Source organism: Piliocolobus tephrosceles, chromosome 1 (assembly GCF_002776525.5).
Source record: "Piliocolobus tephrosceles isolate RC106 chromosome 1, ASM277652v3, whole genome shotgun sequence".
Taxonomy (NCBI): Eukaryota; Metazoa; Chordata; class Mammalia; order Primates; family Cercopithecidae; genus Piliocolobus; species Piliocolobus tephrosceles.
Genome location: NC_045434.1, coordinates 179964637 through 179987402, shown reverse-complemented (window position 1 = coordinate 179987402; position 22766 = coordinate 179964637). Strand labels below are relative to the sequence as shown.

At 43.6% G+C, this 22766-nt stretch overlaps 1 protein-coding gene across 1 annotated transcript in view; it reads left to right on the top strand.

Annotated features, from left to right (window-relative positions):
• The window catches only part of RIMKLA (ribosomal modification protein rimK like family member A), a 34128-nt gene extending 12149 nt beyond the window's left edge, over positions 1-21979 (top strand). The window contains exons 2-5 of the mRNA XM_023221585.3: positions 6801-7031; positions 11894-11980; positions 17663-17866; positions 21281-21979. Coding sequence (XP_023077353.1) covers positions 6801-7031; positions 11894-11980; positions 17663-17866; positions 21281-21771 — 1013 coding nt within the window. The 3' untranslated portion in view covers positions 21772-21979. The remainder of the gene's footprint in view (positions 1-6800; positions 7032-11893; positions 11981-17662; positions 17867-21280) is intronic.
• Positions 21980-22766: the final 787 nt, after the last annotated feature.

The following is a 22766-nucleotide window of genomic DNA, read 5'->3' as shown; positions in this document are numbered from 1 at the left end:
CAGCTTCTGACTACCAGCACCTGTACCTGTCAGAGGGCTTTGTCCGGTACAGGATCCCATGTTGCCCACACATGTATTGCAAGCCAGAAGGGTCAGGAAATTAACACCATGCCCCTGGAGCAGCCTTAACCAAAAACTGAGTTGATGTGTAAACCACTTGAAATTGGCTGGGCCTGGTGGCTCCTACCCTGAGAGGTAGACATTATGAGTTTATGAAATCCCAGCAATTTGGGAGGCCGAGGCAGACAGATCACCTGAGCTCAGAAGTTCGACGCCAGCCTGGGCAATATGGTGAAAACCCGTCTCTACAAAAAATACAAAAATTAGCCAGGCGTGGTGGCTTGTGCCTGTAGTCCTAGCTACTCAGGAAGCTGAGGCAGGAGAATCACTGGAGCCCGCGAGGCAGGGGTTGCAGTGAGCTGAGATCATGCCATTGCACTCCAGCCTGGGCGACAGAGCAAGACCCTGTCTCAAAATAAAAACTTGAAATCATCAACTCCCTGGCCTCTCAGGTGGAATAGCTGAAGTGCATGTACTAAGCCATTTCCTAGAGTTCCTCAGCAGGATTCAGCTCTGGTTGCTGAGAGGAGGTAACTCACTTGATAAAGTATGTTTTGTTTGCCTCATTCCCTTCTCTACGCCCCTCCCAACGTTTCCTGAAATTACTATCCAAATAGACTACTTGCACTTAAATACTTGTCTGATTGAGCTTCTCAGGGCTTGACCCAAAGTAGGTGCTAAATAAATATGCACTGAATGAATATGCGAAACAATAAATGTGTTTCATGAGTGAAAAAAAAATGAGTATTTAAGTTATGTCTCTATCTCTCTCTGTGAGGAGACTATAATCTCCTGGTAGGCAGAGACTGTCTAACTCAACTTTGTATTCCTGCTTAATAGTGTGTTTGAGTCATACCAACCAGTTCAGTAAATGTTGAATTGAATTAAATCACCTCAAAATCACAGTGGAAAGAGAAAATGGCCACATAAATGTCTGTGCATTTTAGTGAGGTGGAGGTGAGATTTCTTTCGGCATTGTCACAAAGAACTTTAAAATGGAAGGAGGAGGGGTGTGGCATCTACTTGTTAAGAATAAAAATAACTGTTTTACAAAAAAATGCTGTGGGTGGGGTAGGAAGAAATAAGGGGAAAGGTAGAAACTGATGGAGGTGCACCAAGTCATGTTTGGATGACACATCTTCCTCATAACACAAGATAATCTGAAGTGCTAAGTAGATTATCTTATTTATTTATTTATTGAAACAAAGTCTCAGTCTTGTCCCCCAGGCCGGAGTGCAATGGTGTGTTCTTGGCTCACTACAACCTCTGCCTCCCGGGTTCAAGCAATTCTTCTGCCTCCCGAGTAGCTGGGATTACAGGCACCTGCCACCACCCCCAGCTAATTTTTGTATTTTAAGTAGAGACAGGGTTTCACCACGTTGGCCAGGCTGGTCTTGATTTTCTGACCTCAGGTGATCTATCTGCCTCTGCCTTCCAAAGTGCTGGGATTACAGGTGTGAGCCACTGTGCTTGGCCTACTCATGTTATTTATATAGTTGATTACTTTCTGGTAACTTTCAGAGTTTCACTGCCAGCCACTGTTACATGATCCTGCTCAAATATAATGGTTCTAAAAGCTACCATAAGTGGGGTCTTCGGTTGCTATCATGCTTCAGTTTCCTGCTTGTTTTGTACATGAAGGTTTTTTTCTGGCGTACCAGACATCCATTTAGTATTGAAGCTTTCTTTAGTGAATCCAAGGATGCACACGTGTGCTCACATATGTGAGTGACATGCGTGCACAGGTTGGAGGGTGATGACTTATGTATCGGCTTTGTGTAAATGCAAAGACATTTATAGTCAAATCTATTCCAAGGATCTGTATTATAAGGCACCTTTAATTTAAACGAGATAATATGTGAAAGTTCTTAGCAAATAACCTAAAACAATAGATGCTCAATAGAAATCTTGTCCGAATTCTAATCTGAACTATAGCACCTTTTATTATCCATGCCTCTGTTTCCCTCTATTGGTGTGATCATTGAGAATGGTTAAGTTTTAGAACTCTGCTTTCCAATAAAGATTTGTTCATGGCTGAAGCTATTTCTCTTTATCATAAAGTGCATTTCTTCACTATTGCACATACAAATACGTAAGTCTAGTTATGAAAAATTTTTTGTGTTTTTGAGACGGAGTTTTGCTCTTGTTGCCCAGGCTGGAGTGCAATGACGCGATCTCAGCTCACTGCAACCTCTGCCTCCCGGGTTCAAGCGATTCTCCTGCCTCAGCCTCCCAAGTAGTTGGGATTACAGGCATGCACACCACCACGCCCAGCTAATTTTTATATTTTTAGTAGAGACAGAGTTTCACCGTGTTGGCCAGGCTGGTCTTAAACACCTGACCTCAGGTGATCCACCCGCCTTGGCCTCCCAAAGTGCTGGGATTACAGGCGAGAGCCACTGTGTCCAGCCTAGTCATGTAGAATTGAATTGAACCCAATATATGGGTTAGAAAAAACAGACTCTGTTCTTTGGGAAAAGTTATCCTGGTTTTCTATCTTGTTTTTAATACATTAAAATATTTCCAAATATAAATAGAGAATTCAAAAGGAAATCAGAAGACAATTACCCACAAAAGTAGATTATTCTTTTTTAGAATATAGAGAAAATATTATTTTGGTTTCAAAAAGTTGATTTTAACTGGGTTGGCAGTTGGTCACTGTCCTAACTTGTTTGAGGTCTGATCTTTTTTCCACTAATATTTTATTGACCTGTTTGGGGATAGAGTGGTTGTTTTAGTTTTTTTTAAGTGGTTTGAAGCTAAACATAATAAATCTCAAGCCCAACCCATGAGTCTGGGAGACCCCAAAATATTCCAGAAACAACTCAGCTGCCTCTCCCTCTCCCCAGGTTAAGGTGATACCTAAGAGCACTAGGGTATTCAATCACATGAAGTCTCTGCTTGGAGGGCACGAGCCTCTGAGTGTTGAGGGCTTTCCTTCTGTTGACCAACCAAGCAGAGCCCTGTCCTTCCTGGTATCCTGCATCAGCTCTTCATTCCCTTGACTTGAGGTCCGTAGATTGCAGCGGAAATGTTAAGGATCCTGGGAAAGGTGATAGATTAAGCACCATCCTGTATTAGGTTCATTAGGTCCTTTCCTGAGCGGAGATGTTAATGGTGAGAGGGAGATTGCTTACATGGTTAAAGTCTCAAAATTTACAGACAGTTTTGCCAAGGGCCAGCCTTAAATCCAAATTGTCCTTGGCCATGGCTGTGTAGAACTGTTGCTCCCACTGAAACCACTATGAGCAGCTGCTGCTTGTCTCCTACTACTAGAAATATGATGGCAGTGACAATGGCAAAGAGCAGGGGGCATGTGAAGTTGCCCATGGCAAGAATGTCAGAGCTAGGGCCAGGCGCAGTGGCTCATACCTGTAATCCCAGCACTTTGGGAGGCCGAGGCAGGCGGATCACAAGGTCAGGAGAGCAGCCTGGCCAACGTGATGAAACCCTGTCTCTACTAAAAATACAAAAAAATTTAGCCAGGTGTGGTGGCAGGCGCCTGTAATCCCAGCTACGTGGGAGTCTGAGGTGGGAGAATCACTTGAACCTGAGAGCCGAGAACACGCCATTGCACTCCAGCCTGGGCGACAAGAGTGAAACTCCGTCTCAAAAAAAAAAAAAAAAAAAGAGCTGTGTCAATGGGCAAAGATTATGATTAGTTTTGCAACTGTGTCCCTAAACCTGTCATGTCCCTCTCTGCACAGGGCTGGACAGCCAGCATGCACAAGACCTGTCTAACTGCTTAGTAGAGCCTTTTGGGCTACACTTTAACCCATTCCATTCTTCATTTATTAAAGGCTTCAGTTGGAATGAGCCAGGCCCAAAGATTTACCTTTGGAGAAGAGAAATGAAGTCCTGGTAAGACTTCCTAGGTCTGTGTGAATCTGCTCGTTGAGGCTGAGTTGTCTCTGTCCACTTGTGGTTGGTATTTCCAGAAATGATTGAATTCTTTGCTTCCCATTTAGAAGTTTGTTTGTCTGTGGTCTCATGTTGGGATTTGAAAGCCAGACGTTTTTGCTGCTTCTTGTTTCTCTAGGTCATGTTTCTGTTGTAAAGCTGTTTTTCTTGTGAGGTGGTAAAAATCTCCATAAATTGTCCCTACTTTGCTTAGTAGAATGTCTGTGTAGTAATAATGCCAGTGCCTTACATATGTATAGCATTTTATAGTTGTCAAAGCATTTTCACATATATTATCTGACTGTGTAATGTTGTCCTGGGTGTTCTGTATTTACTATCTTAAGCCACTTGAATATTTTTCTTTTTTCTCCAACCACTTTTGAGGCTGCTACACATGATTTACTTTTACCTTTCATATTATTTCCCCCAAGGGCTGTAAGTGGCAATGGAATTTTTCAAAGAACAGTAAAAGCATCTAAAAGTGATACAGTTTTCTGACGGCAAAGTGAAGATAACTTGGATGCTCTTTATAAATCATTCCTGAGAATTAGGTTCCAGTTCCTTGTATTCACACGATCAGTGGAAGTACAAAAAACAGTTTATTGTAATGATTGTACCTACGCCTCCCCTTTTTAATCAGTGAAATATCTCCTAGCATGGGGGAAAGGGTACAATTCAGAGCCATAGAATAGTTTTGTGGGTGTTTTGTTTTTCATCTTTGTGCTTAGAGTTTTTGTATTGATATTATTCATCACCTGGTGGAGAAATTGTAACTTCATTAGCACCCTTTTCCCCCTAGAATTATGTGGTTATGCAGTATATCACTTACGAAATAGAAGGTGCTTTGGGTTAAAGCCTATAAAGTGTCTGTAAATTGTGTTTTAAAGGTTTTTTTTTGCCTGGGCACAGTGGCTTATGCCTATAATCGCAGTACTTTGGGAGGCCAAGGCAGGAGGATCACTTGAGACCAGGAGTTTGAGACCAGCCTAGGCAACATAACAAGACTGCATCTCCCCAAAATTTTTTAAAAAATTGGTCAGGCATGCTGGTGCACACTTGTCGTCACAACTACTTGGAAGGCTGAGGTGGGAGGATCGCTTGACCCTAGGAGTTAGGGGTTGTGGTGAGCTGTGATCACACCACTGTACTCCATCCTGGGTGACAGCAAGATCGTGTCTCTAAAAAATAAAATAAAATAATATCATATATTCTTTAGAGCATTTTAGAGATTCCTTCAAGGTTAATTAGAGCAGACCAAGTATAATTCCTTGAACTAGCTTCTCATTGCCCTCCTCATTCCATATCCTGTCTGCATCATTCCATCACCAGATTCTAGGTACACCATAGAGACCTAGGTAATGACTTAGAGTAATACAAGCCATAGGATGTCAGGACTGGGAGGGACCAAGCAAGTTGCTGTGAACCCATCTTACCCTTACATGCTGTCTTATACCATCCTTGAGTGATGAGCCTTGGCCCTTACATCCTAAGGGAGTGGAAAAGGATCCGTTTTGTTGAGCCCAGATCCATCTCCCTGTAACTTCTATTCAATTCAACAAACACTGAGTGCCTACCATGCAGCAGGCACTATTCTAGGTGCTGAGGATCCATCAGTGAACAGACAAAATAATGCTCTTATGGATATCTCTATCTCCTGGAGTTATAGAAGACAAGCCAAATAATTCTTCTGCACGGAAGCCCTTCAGAAACTTGAAGACTGTGCTCATGTTCTTCTGAGTCTTCACTTCAAGTTAATATTCCTATTTAACGCAGTGGAATATAGCATCACGTCTGCGAAGTGGATCGGTTGTCTTTGGATGCATTCTAGTTTTCTTTGATATTGAATTGAACTGATGTTTAGTAGATGGATTTTTCAGAAAGTTTCTTTGTTATAAAGTAATCAGTACTTGGAGAAATTTTGGAAAATACAGATAAGTATAAAATATAAAGAAGAAATTACCTGTAATTCCATTACCTACTGTTAAAATGTTGGTGTATTTCCTCTAGCTGTTCCCAACTTGTATCTGTTTATATAGTTGAGATCATAATGCATTATTTATAATTTTGTATCCTGTTTTTTCACTTAACATTGACATTTGTGCATTATGTTGATAAAATCATTTAAATGGTTGCATAGCTGGGCGCAGTGGCTCATGCCTGTAATCCCAACACTCAGGAAGGCCGAGGCGAGTGGACTGCTTGCGCTCAGGAGCGTGAGATCAGCCTGGGCAAGATGGCGAAACCCCATCTCTACGAAAAACACAAAAATTAGCCGGGCATGGTAGTGCATGCCTGTAGTTCCAGCTACGGGGGGTTGGAAGTGGGGGGATTACTTGAGCTTGGGAGGCAGAGGTCGCAGTGAACCAAGATCATGCCACTGTACTCCAGCTTGGGTGACAGAGTAAGACCCTGTCTAAAAAAAAAAAAAAAGGCTATATAATATTCCAATCAGATATAAAAGAGTGGTAGGGATTCCTGAAGTAGGTTAAACTATTTCCTTTTCATTAAGCCTTCAGCCTCCCAAGCCACCACACTTTGAGTCATATTTGTCCTATGGGAAGGAAGGTGACTATATATCTCCTGTGGATTCTTTTAACCTAGATTATTCTTGGTATGCTTTGTTTCTGCTCATTCCTTTGTGTTTCCTCATGGTCATGCTCTGCCCATTTGTTTGGCATATAAGGTTGCCTGTAGAGTTTCTTTGTACACCAGGATGTCCAGAGGGCCATTTTTTGAGGCTCTGTTCCTGCTAGTTCAGTCTTGAAGAGTCTGTTGGAACCATTTCTTCTGGTGGACAAATGATAGCAGGCACAGCACTCACTGTTGTCCTTGAATTGCAGGCCTCCAGTTAAACCAGAAGGCCCTCACCACCTTCCCGGATGTAGTGCTTGTGCGGGTACCCACACCCTCAGTGCAGTCAGACAGTGACATCACTGTCCTGCGACACCTGGAGAAGCTGGGCTGCCGGTTGGTCAATCGCCCACAGAGCATCTTAAATTGCATCAACAAATTCTGGACGTTCCAAGAACTGGCTGGACATGGGGTTCCCATGCCAGACACCTTCTCCTATGGTGAGTCAGCTTGAAATATCTTCCCAAATCACGTGCATCTCTGTTTTCTTTCCCTAGAAACCTTCTAGTATCTTTGTTGGTTTTGAACGTGAGTCTGTTAATTCAACATCTTGGCCTATCTGAAATCTTTATCCCGGCCTTTCTATCTGAAAATGCCTTGGCGTCTTCCCCTCTGTAAGTCATTTATTAAATACATATCTGGTACACACGGTGTGCCAGGCAGCATGCTAGGCACTGGGCTACAGCAGTAAGCAAGAGGCTCCTGCCCTCAAGGCATTCCCAGTTCATCAGAGGCAGAGGACAAGTAAACAGGCAATTTCTGAGCAATGTAAAATGTGCTGTGATAAGAATCAGTGCAGAGCAGTGCAGGAGTACATAGGAGAGCTCCCAATGGCGTTTAGACATTGAGGAAGGCTTCCTAAAAGAGCTAACATAAGCTAAGCTCAAGTTATCTAGCTAAGTGAAGGGAGGTGGTGGGAGGGGGGTAATGTAACGAAAGAGCAGAATATAGAAAGACCCAGAGGGGAATGACCCCTGATGTGTTGGTGGTAATCTGAGCAGTTTGTAGAATGTTAAGCGAGATACAGCTGAAATATAAGGCTGGGAAGACAAGAGAGCGCTACATACAACGTGTGAAGGAGATGAGGGTTAACCCCGAGACTAACAGGAAGTTCTGGGAGGGCTTTAATCAGGGAGGTGGCCTGATAAGAGTTATAGTTCAGAAGATCACTTTGGCTACACTGTGGAGGAGGAATTGGAGAGGGGCAAAGTAGAGACAGGACAAGTAGCGGTAGGTTTTTAAAATAATCCAAGTGAGCAACGATGGTCTAAACTCACGGTGGGAATGAAGATGTGTGAACAGAGTCAGGAATTGTGAAGGTTATAGAAATAATAGAACATGATGATTGATTTATATGGAGAGTTTGGAGAGAAATCAAGAGTGACTGGGTTTCTGATTTGAGCAACCAGAGGTGAAAGCAAACATTCGCTGAGACTAGAAATGTGGAGGAAAGAAGCTGATTTGTAGGTAGGAGGTGAAGGATTATAGGGGAGAGACGATTTCACTTTGGGACATGATCTGTTTGAGGTGTCTGTAGTACACACAAGTACAAATATTTAGTAGGCAGCACACAAATGAATCTGGAGCTTCTCAAAGAAGTGCAGACTAGGGAAGTGGAGCTGGAAACCTTCATTATGTGAGGTGAAGTCCCAGGAATGGATGAGAGTACTCAGGGAGAGTATGTAGGAAGAAAAGAGGGCTGATCTGTTCACCTAAAATGGTTAAAATGGTGTATTTTATGTATATATGTATATTAACACCAACATTTTTTTTTTAAAGAAGGGAATCCTTCAGGGCAGTGGCCCCCAAGCTTTTTGGCACCAGGGACCAGTTTCATGGAAGACAATTTTTCCACAGATGGGGGTGAGGTGGGGGAGGATGGTTTCAGGATGAAACTGTTCACCTCAGATCATCAGGCATTAGTTAGATTCTCATAAGGGGTGCACAACCTAGATCCCCCCGCATGTGCAGTTCATAATAGGGTTTGAGCTCCTATGAGAATCTAATGCCGCTGCTGATCTGACAGGAGGTGGAGCTCAGACGGTAATGCTTGCTCACCTGCTGCTCACCTCCTGATGTGCCACCGGGTTCCTAACAGACCACAGTCTGGAATTAGGGGCTGGGGACTCCTGCTTTAGGGAACGGGTCCAGGAAGAGGAATCTGTAAAAGAAACTAATCACTTGAGCCCACCCAGGAGTTCAAAGCTGCTTTGAACTATGATCATGCCATTGCACTCCAGCCTGGGTGACCGAATGAGACTCCATGTCTTAAACGGAAGGAGGGAGGGAGAGCGGGCAACTTGAGAGGTGAGAAGAGAAAGAAGAGACATCACAGAAGTCAATGGAGAGTGTTCCAAGATGGATGGTGTAATCAAGAGTATTGTGTGATTCCAAAAGGACAAGTAACATAATGTGACGTGTCAACACTGATGTGTGTGTTGGGTTCAGCAACGGGGAGTTTAATGAATACAGCTTCAGTTTAATGCTGGAGAGAGGGATGAGGAAATAAATGGGAAGTGAGGAAATGCAAACAGTAGGTTTCTATAACTCTTTCCGTGGCTCAATGGTAGGGATACAAAAGTTACAGTTAAGGGATGATGCAGGGTCAAAAAACAGGGACTCTATTTGCTTATGATGGAAAAGAATTGAGCATGTTCAAAATGCTTATGAAATTAGGAATTGGGAGGTTGCCGATATAGCAGAGAGGGTGCAAGATCCCTGGGGAGGTGAGAAAGGGGGTCTAAAGCACAGTGGGGCAGGGATGGATTAGGAGGACCTCTCTTACTGCATTGTAAAGAAAGGAAGAAAGGATGGCTGGAGAGAACGTAAGCTTATCAGCGGGACGGCAGGAAGCTGGGAGTTCCCTTCTTAACAAAACATCCTCTTCATGAAGATGCCCCTAATTACCTTCATGACCTCATTTTCTTTTTTTAAAATCATTAGCACTCTTGTAAACTAGGCAGGTCTTGTTAGTATTCTAGAGTATTTTGCTTTGCCTGTGGTAGGCAGAATAATGCCACTCCCCCACCCTGAGATACCCATGTCCTAATCCCTAGAATTTGTGATTATGTTAGGTTATGTGGCAAAAGGGAATTAAGGCAGCAGATGGAGTTGGTTGTTAAGCAGATGACCTTAAGTTACGGAGATTATTCTAAATTATCCAGGAGAGCCTAATGTTGTATGTGTCCTCAAAAGTGGAAGAGGAAAGCAGAAGAGAGAGTCAGAGGGAGATGTGACCGAGGAGGAAAAGCAGTGATGCCTTGTGAGGACTCTACCTGCTGTTGCTGGCTTTGGACATGGAAGAGGGCCATGAGCCAAGGAATGTGGGTAGCCTCTAGAACCTGAAAAACGCAAGGAAATAGATTTTCCTCTAGAAAGGAATGCAACTGGCTAATCTTTTTTTTTTTTGAGACAGGGTTCTGCTCTGTTGCCCAGCGTGTACTGCAGTGGCACGATGTGGCTCACTGCAGCCTCAACCTCCTGGGCTCAACTGATCCTCTCACCTTAGCCTCCCGAGTAGCTGGGACCACAGACGTGGACCACCACACCCAGCTAATTTTTGTATTTTTTGTAGGGATGGGGTTTCACTATGTTGCCCAGGCTGGTCTCGAACTCCTGAGCTCAGGCAATCCGCCCACCTTGGCCCCCACAAAGTGCTGGGATTCCAGGCATGAGCCACCACACCTGGTCTTGGCTAACATTTTTTTTTAGCCCACTGAGACCTGTGTTGGACTTCTAACTATACGGAACTGTATGACAATAGATTTGTGTTGTTTGAGCCACCAAGTTGTAATTTGTTACAGCAGCAAGAGAAAACTAATGCCCCACTGTACCTACAAAACACATCGATCCAGCACATTTTTGAGAACTAGGAAGTGAATGAAAAGGACCTCTGAGCAGCCCAAATATGTGTCACAAACTCCAACAAGCGTTGAACCTCCCTCTCTCACTTCATGAATGGGAAAGCCCTCCAGATTCATGTGAAACCTAGTTTCCCCTATGCTGGAAAAGTCATCTCACAAGTTGCTTTGTCCTTTCCAAGCCCACAGCAGAAAGAAGCAGGAAAAGAGACTTCTTTCTACTCTATACTGACAGCAGTGAGAAATCTTAGTTGACATCTGACAGCAAGGAATGTGACAAACCACTAAAAAACCAGGTTCCCAAACTAGAAAGTGCACTAGTTTGGTGCCATTGAATAGAGGGCAGATGTAGTCCCATGGGGCATTACAGTGCAGTCATTAATGTTCATGACATTGACTCTAAGTTATCAAGAAAAGATTATGTTTGATACAGTATATATAGGAACCCAGGTTCATCAAACAATTTAGAAATATTTTCATGCACATCATTATTCATATTTTTTTAAATTAAGGCTTATAGGAGTATAGTGGAGCCAGTTCAGGCTTCAGAGTCATACCTTAATTTTGGGTGAGACAAATCCCCAGGCTTGGTTTCTTTGAGTGTTTTCTATTGCTCCATAATGAACTTCTAAAAACTGAGCAGCTTCAAATGATACCTATTGATTACCTCATAGTTTCTGTAGGTCAGAAGTCTTGTCATAGCATAGCTGGGTTCTCTGCTTAGGTCTCCTTAGGCTGAAATCATGGTGTCAGCTGGGGCTGTGGTCTCACCTGAAGTTTGGGGTCTTCTTCCAAGCTGCCTGATTGTTGACATCCAGTTTCTTGTAGTTGTGGGACTGAGTCCCCCACTTCCTTGCTAGCCATCAACTGGGGACATTCTCCGCTAGAGGCTGTCCTCAGCTCCCTGCCGCATGGCCTTCTCCACAACATGGCAGTTTGCTCCTTCAAGGCCAGCAGAAGAGTCTCTCTGTTTCACCATTTTTTTTTAAATGGACTCATCTGATTAGGTCAGGCTCACCAAGGATCATCTCCCTTTCAGTTAACTAAGTCAAAATCACAGGAATGGTATCCCAACATATTCACTGGTCCCTTTCACACTTAGAAGAGGGGATTATACAAGGTGCGTACACCAGCGGGCAGATATCTTGGGGTTCCACCTACCATAGTCATTGTAAAGGGAAAGGTACCTACCTGTATGATTGTTATAAGGATTGTGAAGCGTTTACCACACAGAAGGTACCTGCTAAATGTTGGTTTCCTTACCTCTCTGCTCCCACCTTTTACCTTGCAGGTACGTAATGTGTGTCTGTTGAATCAAATGGGTTTGAATGGCCTTAATGAGAGAGATGAGGCCTCAAGAATTCCTACAGAGGGGCAGGGCTGGGGTGACCACTGCCTGACCATCAGCCTTACCTTCACTGACTTTCACCTTTTCTTGGCAGGTGGGCATGAAGACTTTTCAAAAATGATCGATGAAGCCGAGCCCCTGGGCTACCCAGTTGTGGTGAAGAGCACACGAGGCCACCGGGGTCAGTGCCACCTCTCCAGGGCTTCCTGGGTAATCAGCCCACTCGGGCTGCTGCTCTGCCTGGACAAGACATTCCTCAAGTGCTGCTTAGAAAAATGGAGCTCCCCTTTGAGGAGCTTGCAGTGTCTCTTCCTCTTTGTCCTTTGTTCTTGCTTTTGTCAGATCACGCTCACCTCTTCCTCGAACTATTGCAGTCAACTCCTGACTTACTGCTGATCAGTTCCCCTAACTCCGCTGCCAGTGCCTCTTCTGTTCTTTTTTTGAAGTAATTTCTCTGAAACATAGATCTATTCTTGACACACTCTTGCTGAAAAACCCTCCCAAGACCCTGTGCTGCCTATTAGACAGAGTCCATATTCCTCATCAGGAAACTGAAGGCCCTGCACGAACAGCCTCAGCCTTCCCTTGCAGCCTTCTGTGGCCACGTGAACCTTTCATAATCCATTCCAGACTGCTTCTCATTCACCACGTAGACCATGCATTTTCCCCTCTTTAAGCGACTGCTCTTTTCCCTTCACTGAGAATGCCGTCTTTCTCTGCTCACTTGGTCAACAACTTCTGCTCATCCTTTAAGGCCAGCTCCAGATGTCATTTCTTTTCCACACACATCCCTGGTCTCCCTCCCTGTCTTCCAGACAAAATTAATTGCTCTTCCTTTTTTGTTTCCATAGCATTTTGTATGTGCCTCTAGCAGAGTGCTATACTTTGTGACAGTTACAGGTTTATATGCCTGCTTCCTTTACTAGACTGCAAGCTGCTCAGTGGTGGGGACCAGATCCTGAGCGTCTGTCTCTGTAAGGCTTGCTGCAGTGTTCAGTGCGTCGTAGGGACTCGGTAGGGACATCAGCAACAGAAAGCAGTCCTCCTGCAGGACATGAGCAGGTGCCTCATTAGGATACCCAGGTGGCATGCTTAAACGCTCCGGGCATCTGGAGTGAGGGAAGGTCACCCTAGATAGTAGTGAGCAACGACTATGATATGGGGACTATGCAATAGAAATGAACTAGACAGCACTCCATCCTGGGTGACAGAGTGAGACCGTGTCCCCCCCCCCCAAAAAAAATAGAACTAGACCCAGTCAGTGATCTCAAGGAGCTCAAATGTGTAGACACAGTTGCATTGCAGGGTGATCACTGATATAGCAAGTATGCCCAGGGGTCTGTTTGAGCCTACAGGAGGGAGGGGACAGTTCTGCCGTGAAGTCTTCACTGGAAGAAAAGGAGACTTCAGTGGAAGTGTAGAATTTGAATTGGAGGAAGTGAGCGAGCAACACATGGAAGCAGGGGTAGGCAACGCAACCTGTAAGCATAGATGAGTCTTGTTGAGGAGCAGAGAAAGGAGCTTGAGTGGCAAAGCGGGGCTCTTAGTGCTATCCAGATATGCTACTGAGCTCAATTTCAACCAGCCTTTCAACTAGTCATTTTTATTGTGGTAAAATACACATAACATAAAATTCAAATATTTATTGAGTGCCTACAAAATGCCAGGCACTATTCCAGGGATACAGATAAGAACAAAAGTTCCTGCCCTCAAAGAGCTTCCATTGTAGAAAGGTAAGATAGCAAACAGAAATTAAATATAATACATAATGTTTTATAAATTTAAAAATGGAAATACAATTCACATAAAAAATTTACCAGTGCAAAGTGTAAAATTCATGGGATTTTAGTGAACTCACTGTGTTTTACAACTAACTACTTAATTTCAGAACGTTTCCATCACCCCTGAAAGAAGCCTCATATCTCGTAGGAGTTAGTCCTGATTGCCAGGTCCCTGGCAACCACTGACCTATTATTAATAGTACTTTCTGGGTGGCTCAAGCCTATAATCCCAGCACTTTGGGAGGCCGAGACGGGCGGATCACGAGGTCAGGAGATCGAGACCATCCTGGCTAACACGGTGAAACCCCGTCTCTACTGAAAAATACAAAAAACTAGCTGGGCGAGGTGGCGGGCGCCTGTAGTCCTAGCTACTCGGGAGGCTGAGTCAGGAGAATGGCGTAAACCCGGGAGACGGAGCTTGCAGTGAACTGAGATTTGGCCACTGCACCCCAGCCTGGGCGACAAAGCGAGACTGTGTCTCAAAAAACAAAAACAAAAACAAAAAAACAAAATAATAATAATAATACTTTCTGTTACTATAGATTTGCCTGTTTTGGCTATTTTATATGAATGGATTTATACAGTATGTGGACTTTGGGGTCTGGCTTCTTTCGCTTAGCATGATGTCTTTAAAGTTCATCCGTGTTGTCTCAAGTAACACTAGTTTATCTCTTTTTGTGACTTGATAATATGACCGTTGTATGGCTGTACCACATTTTACATTTCCACCAGCAGTGTTTGAGGGTTCCAGTTTCTCCATATCCCCACCATCACTTGTTATTTGTTATGTATCTATGTATGTTTATTATAGCTATCTAGTGAGTGTGAAATGGTATCTCATTGTGGTTTCAACTTGCATTTACCTAAAGACTAACGATGTTGAACACCTCTTCATGTGCTTGTTGGCCATTTGTGTATCTTCTTGGAAGGAATGTTTTTTCATATCCTTTGCCCACTTTTTAACTGGGTTTTTAATCTTTTTATTTTCAAGTTTAAAGGATTCTTATATAATGTAGATTCTTTTTTTCTTTTTTTTTTTTTTGAGATAGGCTCTCACTGGACTGCAGTGGTGTGATCTTGGCTCACTGTAGCCTCTACATCCTGGGCTCAAACAATCCTCCTGCCTCAGCCTCCCAGGTAGCTGAGACTATAGGCATGCACCACCATGCCTGGCTGATTTTTCATTTTTTATAGAAATGAGATTTTCTTATGTTGCCCAGGCTGGTCTCAAACTCCTGGACTGAAGCCATCCACCCACCTCGGCCTCCCAAAATGCTGGGATTACAGGCATGAGCCACTGTGCCCAGCCATATAATGTAGATTCTAAATCCTTATTAGATATATAATAACATGTTTGAACATGTTTTTCCCATTCCCATAGGTTGTCTTTTCATTTCTTGATATAGTATCTTTGATGTACAAAAGTTTTTTATTTTGGTAAAGTCTGACTTGTCTATTTTTGTTTGTTTGTTTCCATGTGCTTTTGATGTCATTTCGTGCTTGCCTAATCCAAAGCCACACAGATTTACATTTATGTAGCCTTCTAAAAGCTTCATAGTTTTAGCCCTTACCTTTGAGTCTTTGATCCATTTTGAGTTAATTTTTATGTTTGGTATGAAGTAGAGGTTCAACTTTATTCTTCTGAATGTGGATATCCAGTTTTTCCCAGTACCATTTGTTGAAGAGCCTGTTCATTCCCCCACTAAATGCTGTTGGAACCCTTGTCAAAAATCAGTTTGCCATGTGCGTGAAGGTTTATTTCTGGGCTCTCAATTTTATTCCGTTGACATAGTTCTATCTTTATGCCTGGCCACACTATCTTGATTACTGTAACTTTATAGTAAGTTTTGAGATTGGACCCGTTTTCCCTCAAGTGGGATTAACCATCCTTGTTATAATGGCTTCCTAGTGCTAGCATGAAGTATAAGTGAAATAATAAAAAATCAAAGTGCTTGGCACTTAGTACATGATTAACCAATCTTACTGCCTTTTTCTCCTTTTTTCCTTCTTGCCTTAAAACTGTAGCTCCTTTATTAACTGTAGACTGACCTCCATATTAGAACTTCTGTACCCAAAACCAAGAAACCCAGTTCCTATCTCTAGTCCCCATCTCCGCTGAAAATCCTACCTAATGTCCAGAGAACCCAGTGCATATACCTGAATCTCAGCCATCTGTTGCCAGAAGTCAGATCTCCAGATCTCCTGGCATCAGATGTGTATCTGCTTGCCCCACACTCATTGATTGAAGACAGGGAACACTGATGCTGCATCGTCCACACCTGCTGGAGCCTCTCCATTTTCCTCTTGTGACCCCTTGCTGGGTCCTATCCAACTTCCCTGACACTGACACCCACTTACCTGCACACTCTCCTGTCACCTGCCACGTGGCCATCTTCAGATCACGTGGCCATACTCCTTCAGCTCTGTCAGGTGTCTAGGGTCCAGTCATCCTGGGAATGATTGCATCCTGGTTATAACATGTTTTGGAATTTACTTTTCAGTTGTATGTACCACTAGGGACTGGTTTGTTTGTTTGTTTTTGAGATGAAGTTTCGCTCTTGTTGCCCAGTCTGGAGTTCAGTGGCACCATCTTGGCTCACCACAAACTCTCTGCCTCCTGGGTTCAAGCGATTCTCCTGCCTCAGCCTCCTCAGTAGCTGGGATTATAGGCATGCACCACTATGCCCAGCTAATTTTGTACTTTTAGTAGAGATGGGGTTTCTCCATGTTGGTCAGGCTGGTCTTAACCTCCTGACCTGAGGTGATCTGCCCATCTCAGCCTCCCAAAGTGCTGGGATGACGGGCATGAGCCACTGCACCTGGCCCGGGACTGGTCTTTTTATTAAGACTTCAGAAGAGTTCCATTCCTTGTAAGATGGTGACACAAAGCTTAGGAAAACCACCTCTTTGTTCCATATTTGCTGAAAAGAATGCTCAGACTGGGCATGCTCATGTCAGATTTGCAGAGCAAATTTATCAGAACCCCTGCTCAGGTCTGTTAACTAATATATCAATGGAAAAGCCAATGGTGGCCGGGCATGGTGATTCGCACCTGTAATTCCAGCACTTTGGGAGGCTGAGGCAGGCAGATTACTTGAGGCCAAGAGTTCGAGACCAGCCTGGCCAACATGGTGAAACCCCCGTCTCTACTAAAAATACAAAAATACCAGGCATGGTGGTGTGTGTCTATAATCCAGTCTACTCTAGAGGCTGAGGCAGGAGAATTAGTTGAGCCCGGGAGGCGGAGGTTGCAGCAACCCAAGATCGTGCCACTATACTACAGCCTGGGTGACAGAGCGAGACTCTGTCTCAAAAAAAAAAAAAAAAAAAAAAAAAAGCTGATGCTAAATTAGTACAAAAGTGTAGGCGATTTGAATAGAAAATAATTTAGAATCAAGAAGGAATGCTTTCTGCAGAGATCAGTAGAGGCATAGGCCATTTCTTTCAGAATTAAATGGGTATAGCCAAATAATAACTTTATGTCTACAAGGAAGGATGCCTGTCAGTGGTTCCCTCCTTTGAGCTCCCACAGAATTATGCATAGACCTCTCTTGATGTTATATCACTCTGTGCTACCTTTTTTTTGGGATCTCTCTCCATCCAGACTTGGAATTTCTCTAAAGTATGTTCAATAAATTATGTTCTACAGACATTAATTGACATCTGCCCTGTGTATCCAGCCCAGTGTTAGGTCTGAGGAGTTTTTTAAAAATGAGTTAGATGTGGATCCTGCCTAATCAGCATCCTGGGGGTGATGGCAGATGCTAATTAACTGTTTTGGGGACTGAATTGATTAGATCCTTGGGATTCTATTTTGACTCTCTGTGTTTCTAGAATAATCATTATATCATTTCAAAAAGAGTGATGGTGGAGGGAGAGGGTATTAGGACCCGAGGAAAGTTAAGGGAAAGTAAGGTTCCATGGTCATTTGATAAGAAGCAAAAGTCTAGCAGAGAAATAGAAGGGACCAAAGTGAGGCAAGTTCAGAGAGAACTGATGACTTGATGGACAAGGAGGCCAGATGGCAAGTACAGAGTCCAGAGCTTCTCTAAACCCTTTTCTTGCTCTTTCTCTTCTTAAAGGAAAAGCTGTTTTTCTGGCAAGAGATAAACATCACCTCTCTGACATCTGCCATCTGATCCGCCACGATGTGCCCTACCTGTTCCAGAAGTACGTGAAGGAGTCCCATGGAAAGGACATCCGGGTGGTGGTGGTAGGGGGCCAGGTCATAGGCTCTATGCTTCGCTGCTCCACTGATGGACGGATGCAGAGTAACTGCTCTCTCGGTAAGGTATAAAAGCACAGGGTTTCATTAGGGTGTTTGGACCCATTCACCAAATGTATATCGATCCCTACTGTCTTGTCAGACCCTCTGCTAGATGCCAGGATCTCACAGATGAGAATGAGGAACAACCCCTTTCCTATGGCAGCAAGCAATCCTGGAGGGGAGCATATGAGTATAAGCGCTGTGGCAGAGGTCAGACAAGGAGTGTCAGGACATGGAGGACTGAACCCTCTCCTCTAGGTGTTAAGACTTAAAAAGGGAGTGACATGAGGACCGACATTGGAGAAAAACTCCCATCTGGGTAAAGGATGAAATGAAGGCATAAGATGGGAGGCAGGGAGGTGAGGCTTGAAGCTGTTGCCACAGCTCAGGCAAAAAAAAAAATAATAATAATAAGAGTCTAAAGTGATGACAGGAGAAATACTATATTTTCCTTTTATATTTTAATGGAAGTGTTTTCCTTTTTTGTATGATGCTATTAGAAAACTACAGTTTATGCTTTGGTCGAATGCATAAACCCATCCCATTAACCCGTTAATAAAGTTTGTTTTCTGTTGTACTGAATGGCGATACTCCAAGAGGGATGTAAGTTCTTGTCCCCATCGCAGAAAGCTATTGTCAACTTCATTGAATGAGTTTATATGTTGGTAATAGGAAAAATATCACAATCACTAGTTATTATTTCCTAAATCACCATATGAGTATACCAAGTCCAGTGACTAATAAAGAGGCTTAGACACTGTCTGGCGCTTCTTTCATTGATAGTCATTGAGCATTTCCAGGAACAGACTCTGTGATGGATGCCAGGAGTGGAGAGATGATGAGAGAGCCCTTGCCCTCGGGTAGCATGTGGTCCCATAAAGAAGACATATGGGCCAGATGTGGTGGCTTATGCTTGTAATCCCAGCATTTTGGAAGGCCAAGGCAGGAGGATCACTGAAAGCCAGGAGTTTGAGACCAGCCTGGACAACAAAGTGAGACCCCATCTCTACAAATTTTTTTTTTTAAAGTTAGCCAAGTGCAGTAGCACATGCCTGTAGTCCCAGCTGAACTCACAAAGCTGAGGTGGGAGGATCCTTTGAGCCCAGGAGTTTGAGGCTGCAGTGAGCTATCATTGCGCCATAGCACGACAGTCTGGGCAACAGAGTGAGACCGTATCTCTTAAAAAGAAAAGAAGAAGGAGGAAGGAAGAGATAATTATAAGATAATTGTGATAAAGTGGTGTGTTGGAGTCAAATGCTAGATTTAGGTTGACATACTACTAAGTATCTTACATGTTATCTCCTTTTTTCTTTCTTTCTTTTTCTTTCTTTCTTCCTTTCTTTCTTCTCCTTCCTTCCTTCCTTTCTTTCTTTCTTTTTTTTTTTGACAGTCTTGTTCTATTGCCCAGGCCAGAATGCAGTGGCATGATCCCAGCTCACTGCAACCTCCGCCTCCCAGGTTCAAGCGATTCTCATGTCTGAGCCACCTGAGTAATTGGGATTATAGGTGTGTACCACCACACCTGGCTGATTTTTGTGTTTTTAGTAGAGACACAGTTTCATCATGTGGGCCAGGCTGGCCTCAAGAGATCTACCCGCCTTGGCCTCCCAGAGTGCTGGGATTACAGGCGTGAGCCACCATGCCCAGCCCATTTTCATGATCATCATGTTTAGTGCCAAAGTATTGAACCTTGTGTATTATCATTTTGACTTTTTTAGTTACCTTACAAAATCCATTCATCAGTAACCACGTGGCTTTATAATTTATCCATGTTGCTTTACTTGGTGAGCTGTTTTAAAACTGTTTTATAGCCTTTTTTAGATACAGTGTCATAGGTGGGAAGGGACATTGTTAAGGTAAAGACACTAGTTATTGGACCTGAGAATACAATTCTTAAATCTTTCCAAGGAGACTAACTGGAGACAAATCTGAAGTCCTAGCTTTTTAGCAAAGTAAGAGCAATCAGTCTCTCTATCCTTGGTTTAGGATTTTGTCTCAGTCCTTTCCATATCTCTGGGTTTTTTTTTTTTTTTTTTTTTTTTTGGTCCATTGAGGCATTTTATTTATAAATATTAATATGTATTACATCCCTAGAAAAATAATCCCAGGATTTTCCCATCTGTGTGTTTTCATCTTACTTTTTCACAGGCCATGATGGCCATGATGCTAGCTGAGGTTGTCAGTACAGTGAAACCAAACTGATGGAATGGGAGCAGATTATTCTGCCATTTTTCTGATCTTCAAGTTGCACATCAGACTGGGGCCGTTCACTCCCCACTTGTTTAACCTGCCTGTGAGGTTCACAGCAATTTTCCCAGCTCTGTGATCATCAGTGATTTCAGATTTGCGAACGTAACTATGCTTTGTCATCACAGTTAGAAACCAGATGATGACTTTGGAGCATGGCCTAATAAGAACCTGGCGTTTGCCTCTTTTCGGCATTGGTGATGCTCTTGAGAGCATCAGCCAGGACATTGACGTGCACCATTATGGCAGCACAGAAAGACGGCAGAAGGTGCCATCTCTCTTCTTAAAAATCAGTAAGTTGTGGCCGGGCATGGTGGCTCACACCTGTAATCCCAGCACTTTGGAAGGCTGAGGCGGGCGGATCACGAGGTCAGGAGATCGAGACCATCCTGGCTAACACGATGAAACCCTGTGTCTACTAAAAATACAAAAAAAATTAGCCGGGCGTGGTGGCAGATGCCTGTAGTCCCAGCTACTCAGGAGGCTGAGGCAGGAGAATGGTGTGAACCCGGGAGGCGGAACTTGCAGTGAGCCAAAATCACGCCACTGTAGCTGGGACTGCAGCACTTGGGAGGCTGGGGGAGGAGGAACCCTACAGCAAGCCACCATACCCACCTAGTTTTATTTTTGTTTTTTGTAGAGATGGGGTCTCGCTATGATGGACAGGCTGGTCCAAACTCTTGGCCTCAAGCAGCCCTCTCACCTCAGCCTCCCAAAGTGCTGGGATTATAGGCGTGAGTCACTGTACCCAGCTGGCATTATTATTAATGGCTTTAAAATACACTGTTTTTCCCTACTGTGAGAGATTTAGATTATAATTTTTCATTTCATCATTCAATATGTACTGAATATTTATTAAGTGCCCATCATTTACCTGGCTCTACGATTTGTATTTTAAATAATACTGCCATCAACATCTTTGTGCATAAAGCTTTTTTTCCTCCCATACCATAAGATTATTTCCTTGGTAGTGGGATGGCTGGGTCAGAGGAAATCAGCATTTTTAAGATTAGCTAAAAATTGGCTGTATTGTTTTCCCGAAGGGTGTAGTGATTTCCATCCAGACCTTTTGTGATTAATGATCGAGCCTGTCTTTCTTTCCGTCCTGGGCAGACCCCTGTCTCTTCTTTGAAGAGTCATCTGACTTCTCAATTGTCACCTTTACATCACTGTGCTTTCCCCACAGGTGGCGTGGGTGTCATGTGCCCGCTGACAGAACAAGGCAAGCAGTTGGCTATTCAGGTGTCCAACATCCTAGGCATGGACTTCTGTGGCATTGATCTCCTTATCATGGACGATGGCTCCTTTGTGGTGTGTGAGGCAAACGCTAATGTTGGCTTCCTAGCCTTCGACCAGGCATGCAACTTAGATGTGGGTGGGATCATTGCAGACTATACCATGTCCTTGCTGCCGAACAGGCAGACTGGAAAGATGGCTGTCCTCCCAGGACTGTCGAGTCCGAGGGAGAAGAACGAGCCGGATGGCTGTGCTTCAGCTCAGGGAGTTGCAGAGAGCGTCTATACCATCAACGGTGGGTCTACCTCTAGTGAAAGTGAGCCTGAACTGGGAGAGATCCGGGATTCCTCAGCAAGCACAATGGGGGCCCCACCCTCCATGCTGTCCGAACCTGGCTACAACATTAACAACAGGATTGCTTCTGAATTAAAACTTAAGTGAATTCTTGCTCTTTGGCAGCATTTAAACCAAATCCTACTGCTTCCCTAGTAGTTTTGAGTGAATAAAATCTGGACTAATGTGATTTCATTTGCACAGAAACTAGAAATCCCATCTGGGCACTCAGCATTTTTTCTAACGATGATTTAAGCAAATGGCCTAGCTTTGTGGTTTTTACAAAGACAAATATAAAAACACTCACCAAGAACAACGTCCTGACTGATCAATATGAGACTGACGTCTGCTGTGAGCACGTGGATATTACAGCCGACTCTAAGGCACTGACCCTGCTGCTGCTTCTGACTTTTAGCAGTAGAACCCATTAACTCGAAATGGCTTATGGAAATATGTACTCAAAAGCAAGCACGGGATGGAAGCATGTGCAGGCGAGCTGGAATGTGACTGCAGTAATAGGTTCTTCACTAAGTGTGTGTGTGATGCTTGGAAAATACACAGTTCAAACACTATTAGAGGATCAATCTCTGCTCCCCATCAATCACCATCTTGACCATATTTCTCCGACACTCAGGATATGGTGTTTTAGGGAGCTTCCTCATTAGCATTTTCAATGAAGCACTTTGTAGAAAGTGAGATTGAATGTTCTTTGACTTCACAGGTTGGCAAATGTCCTGCTTTGTAACTGGGCCTTTCTACAAATTGCTTTGCCACTCTGAATTTACAGACCCTGCTTCAACTAATGTCAGCTCTAGCAGCTTCTTGCACCTTTGCTGCCTTTGGCCTCAGCTGGAAATGCACTTCAGTGAGCTAGTGGCCACACACTTTATTTCTTAAGCGTGCACTAGAATCTAACACCATGGACTTTCTTTTTCAATGGACTCTGTTCACTTGTCATCCAGAAGCCAGTGGGTTTTTACCATAGAAAACTACTTGGAGATCATCATTCTTCCCCTCCTCTACTGAAACTTTGTGTACTGCTTAGCTGTAGGAGGTTTCCTTGTATGAGTGGGTGTTGTAAGTCTATTGAGTAGATGGGAGCC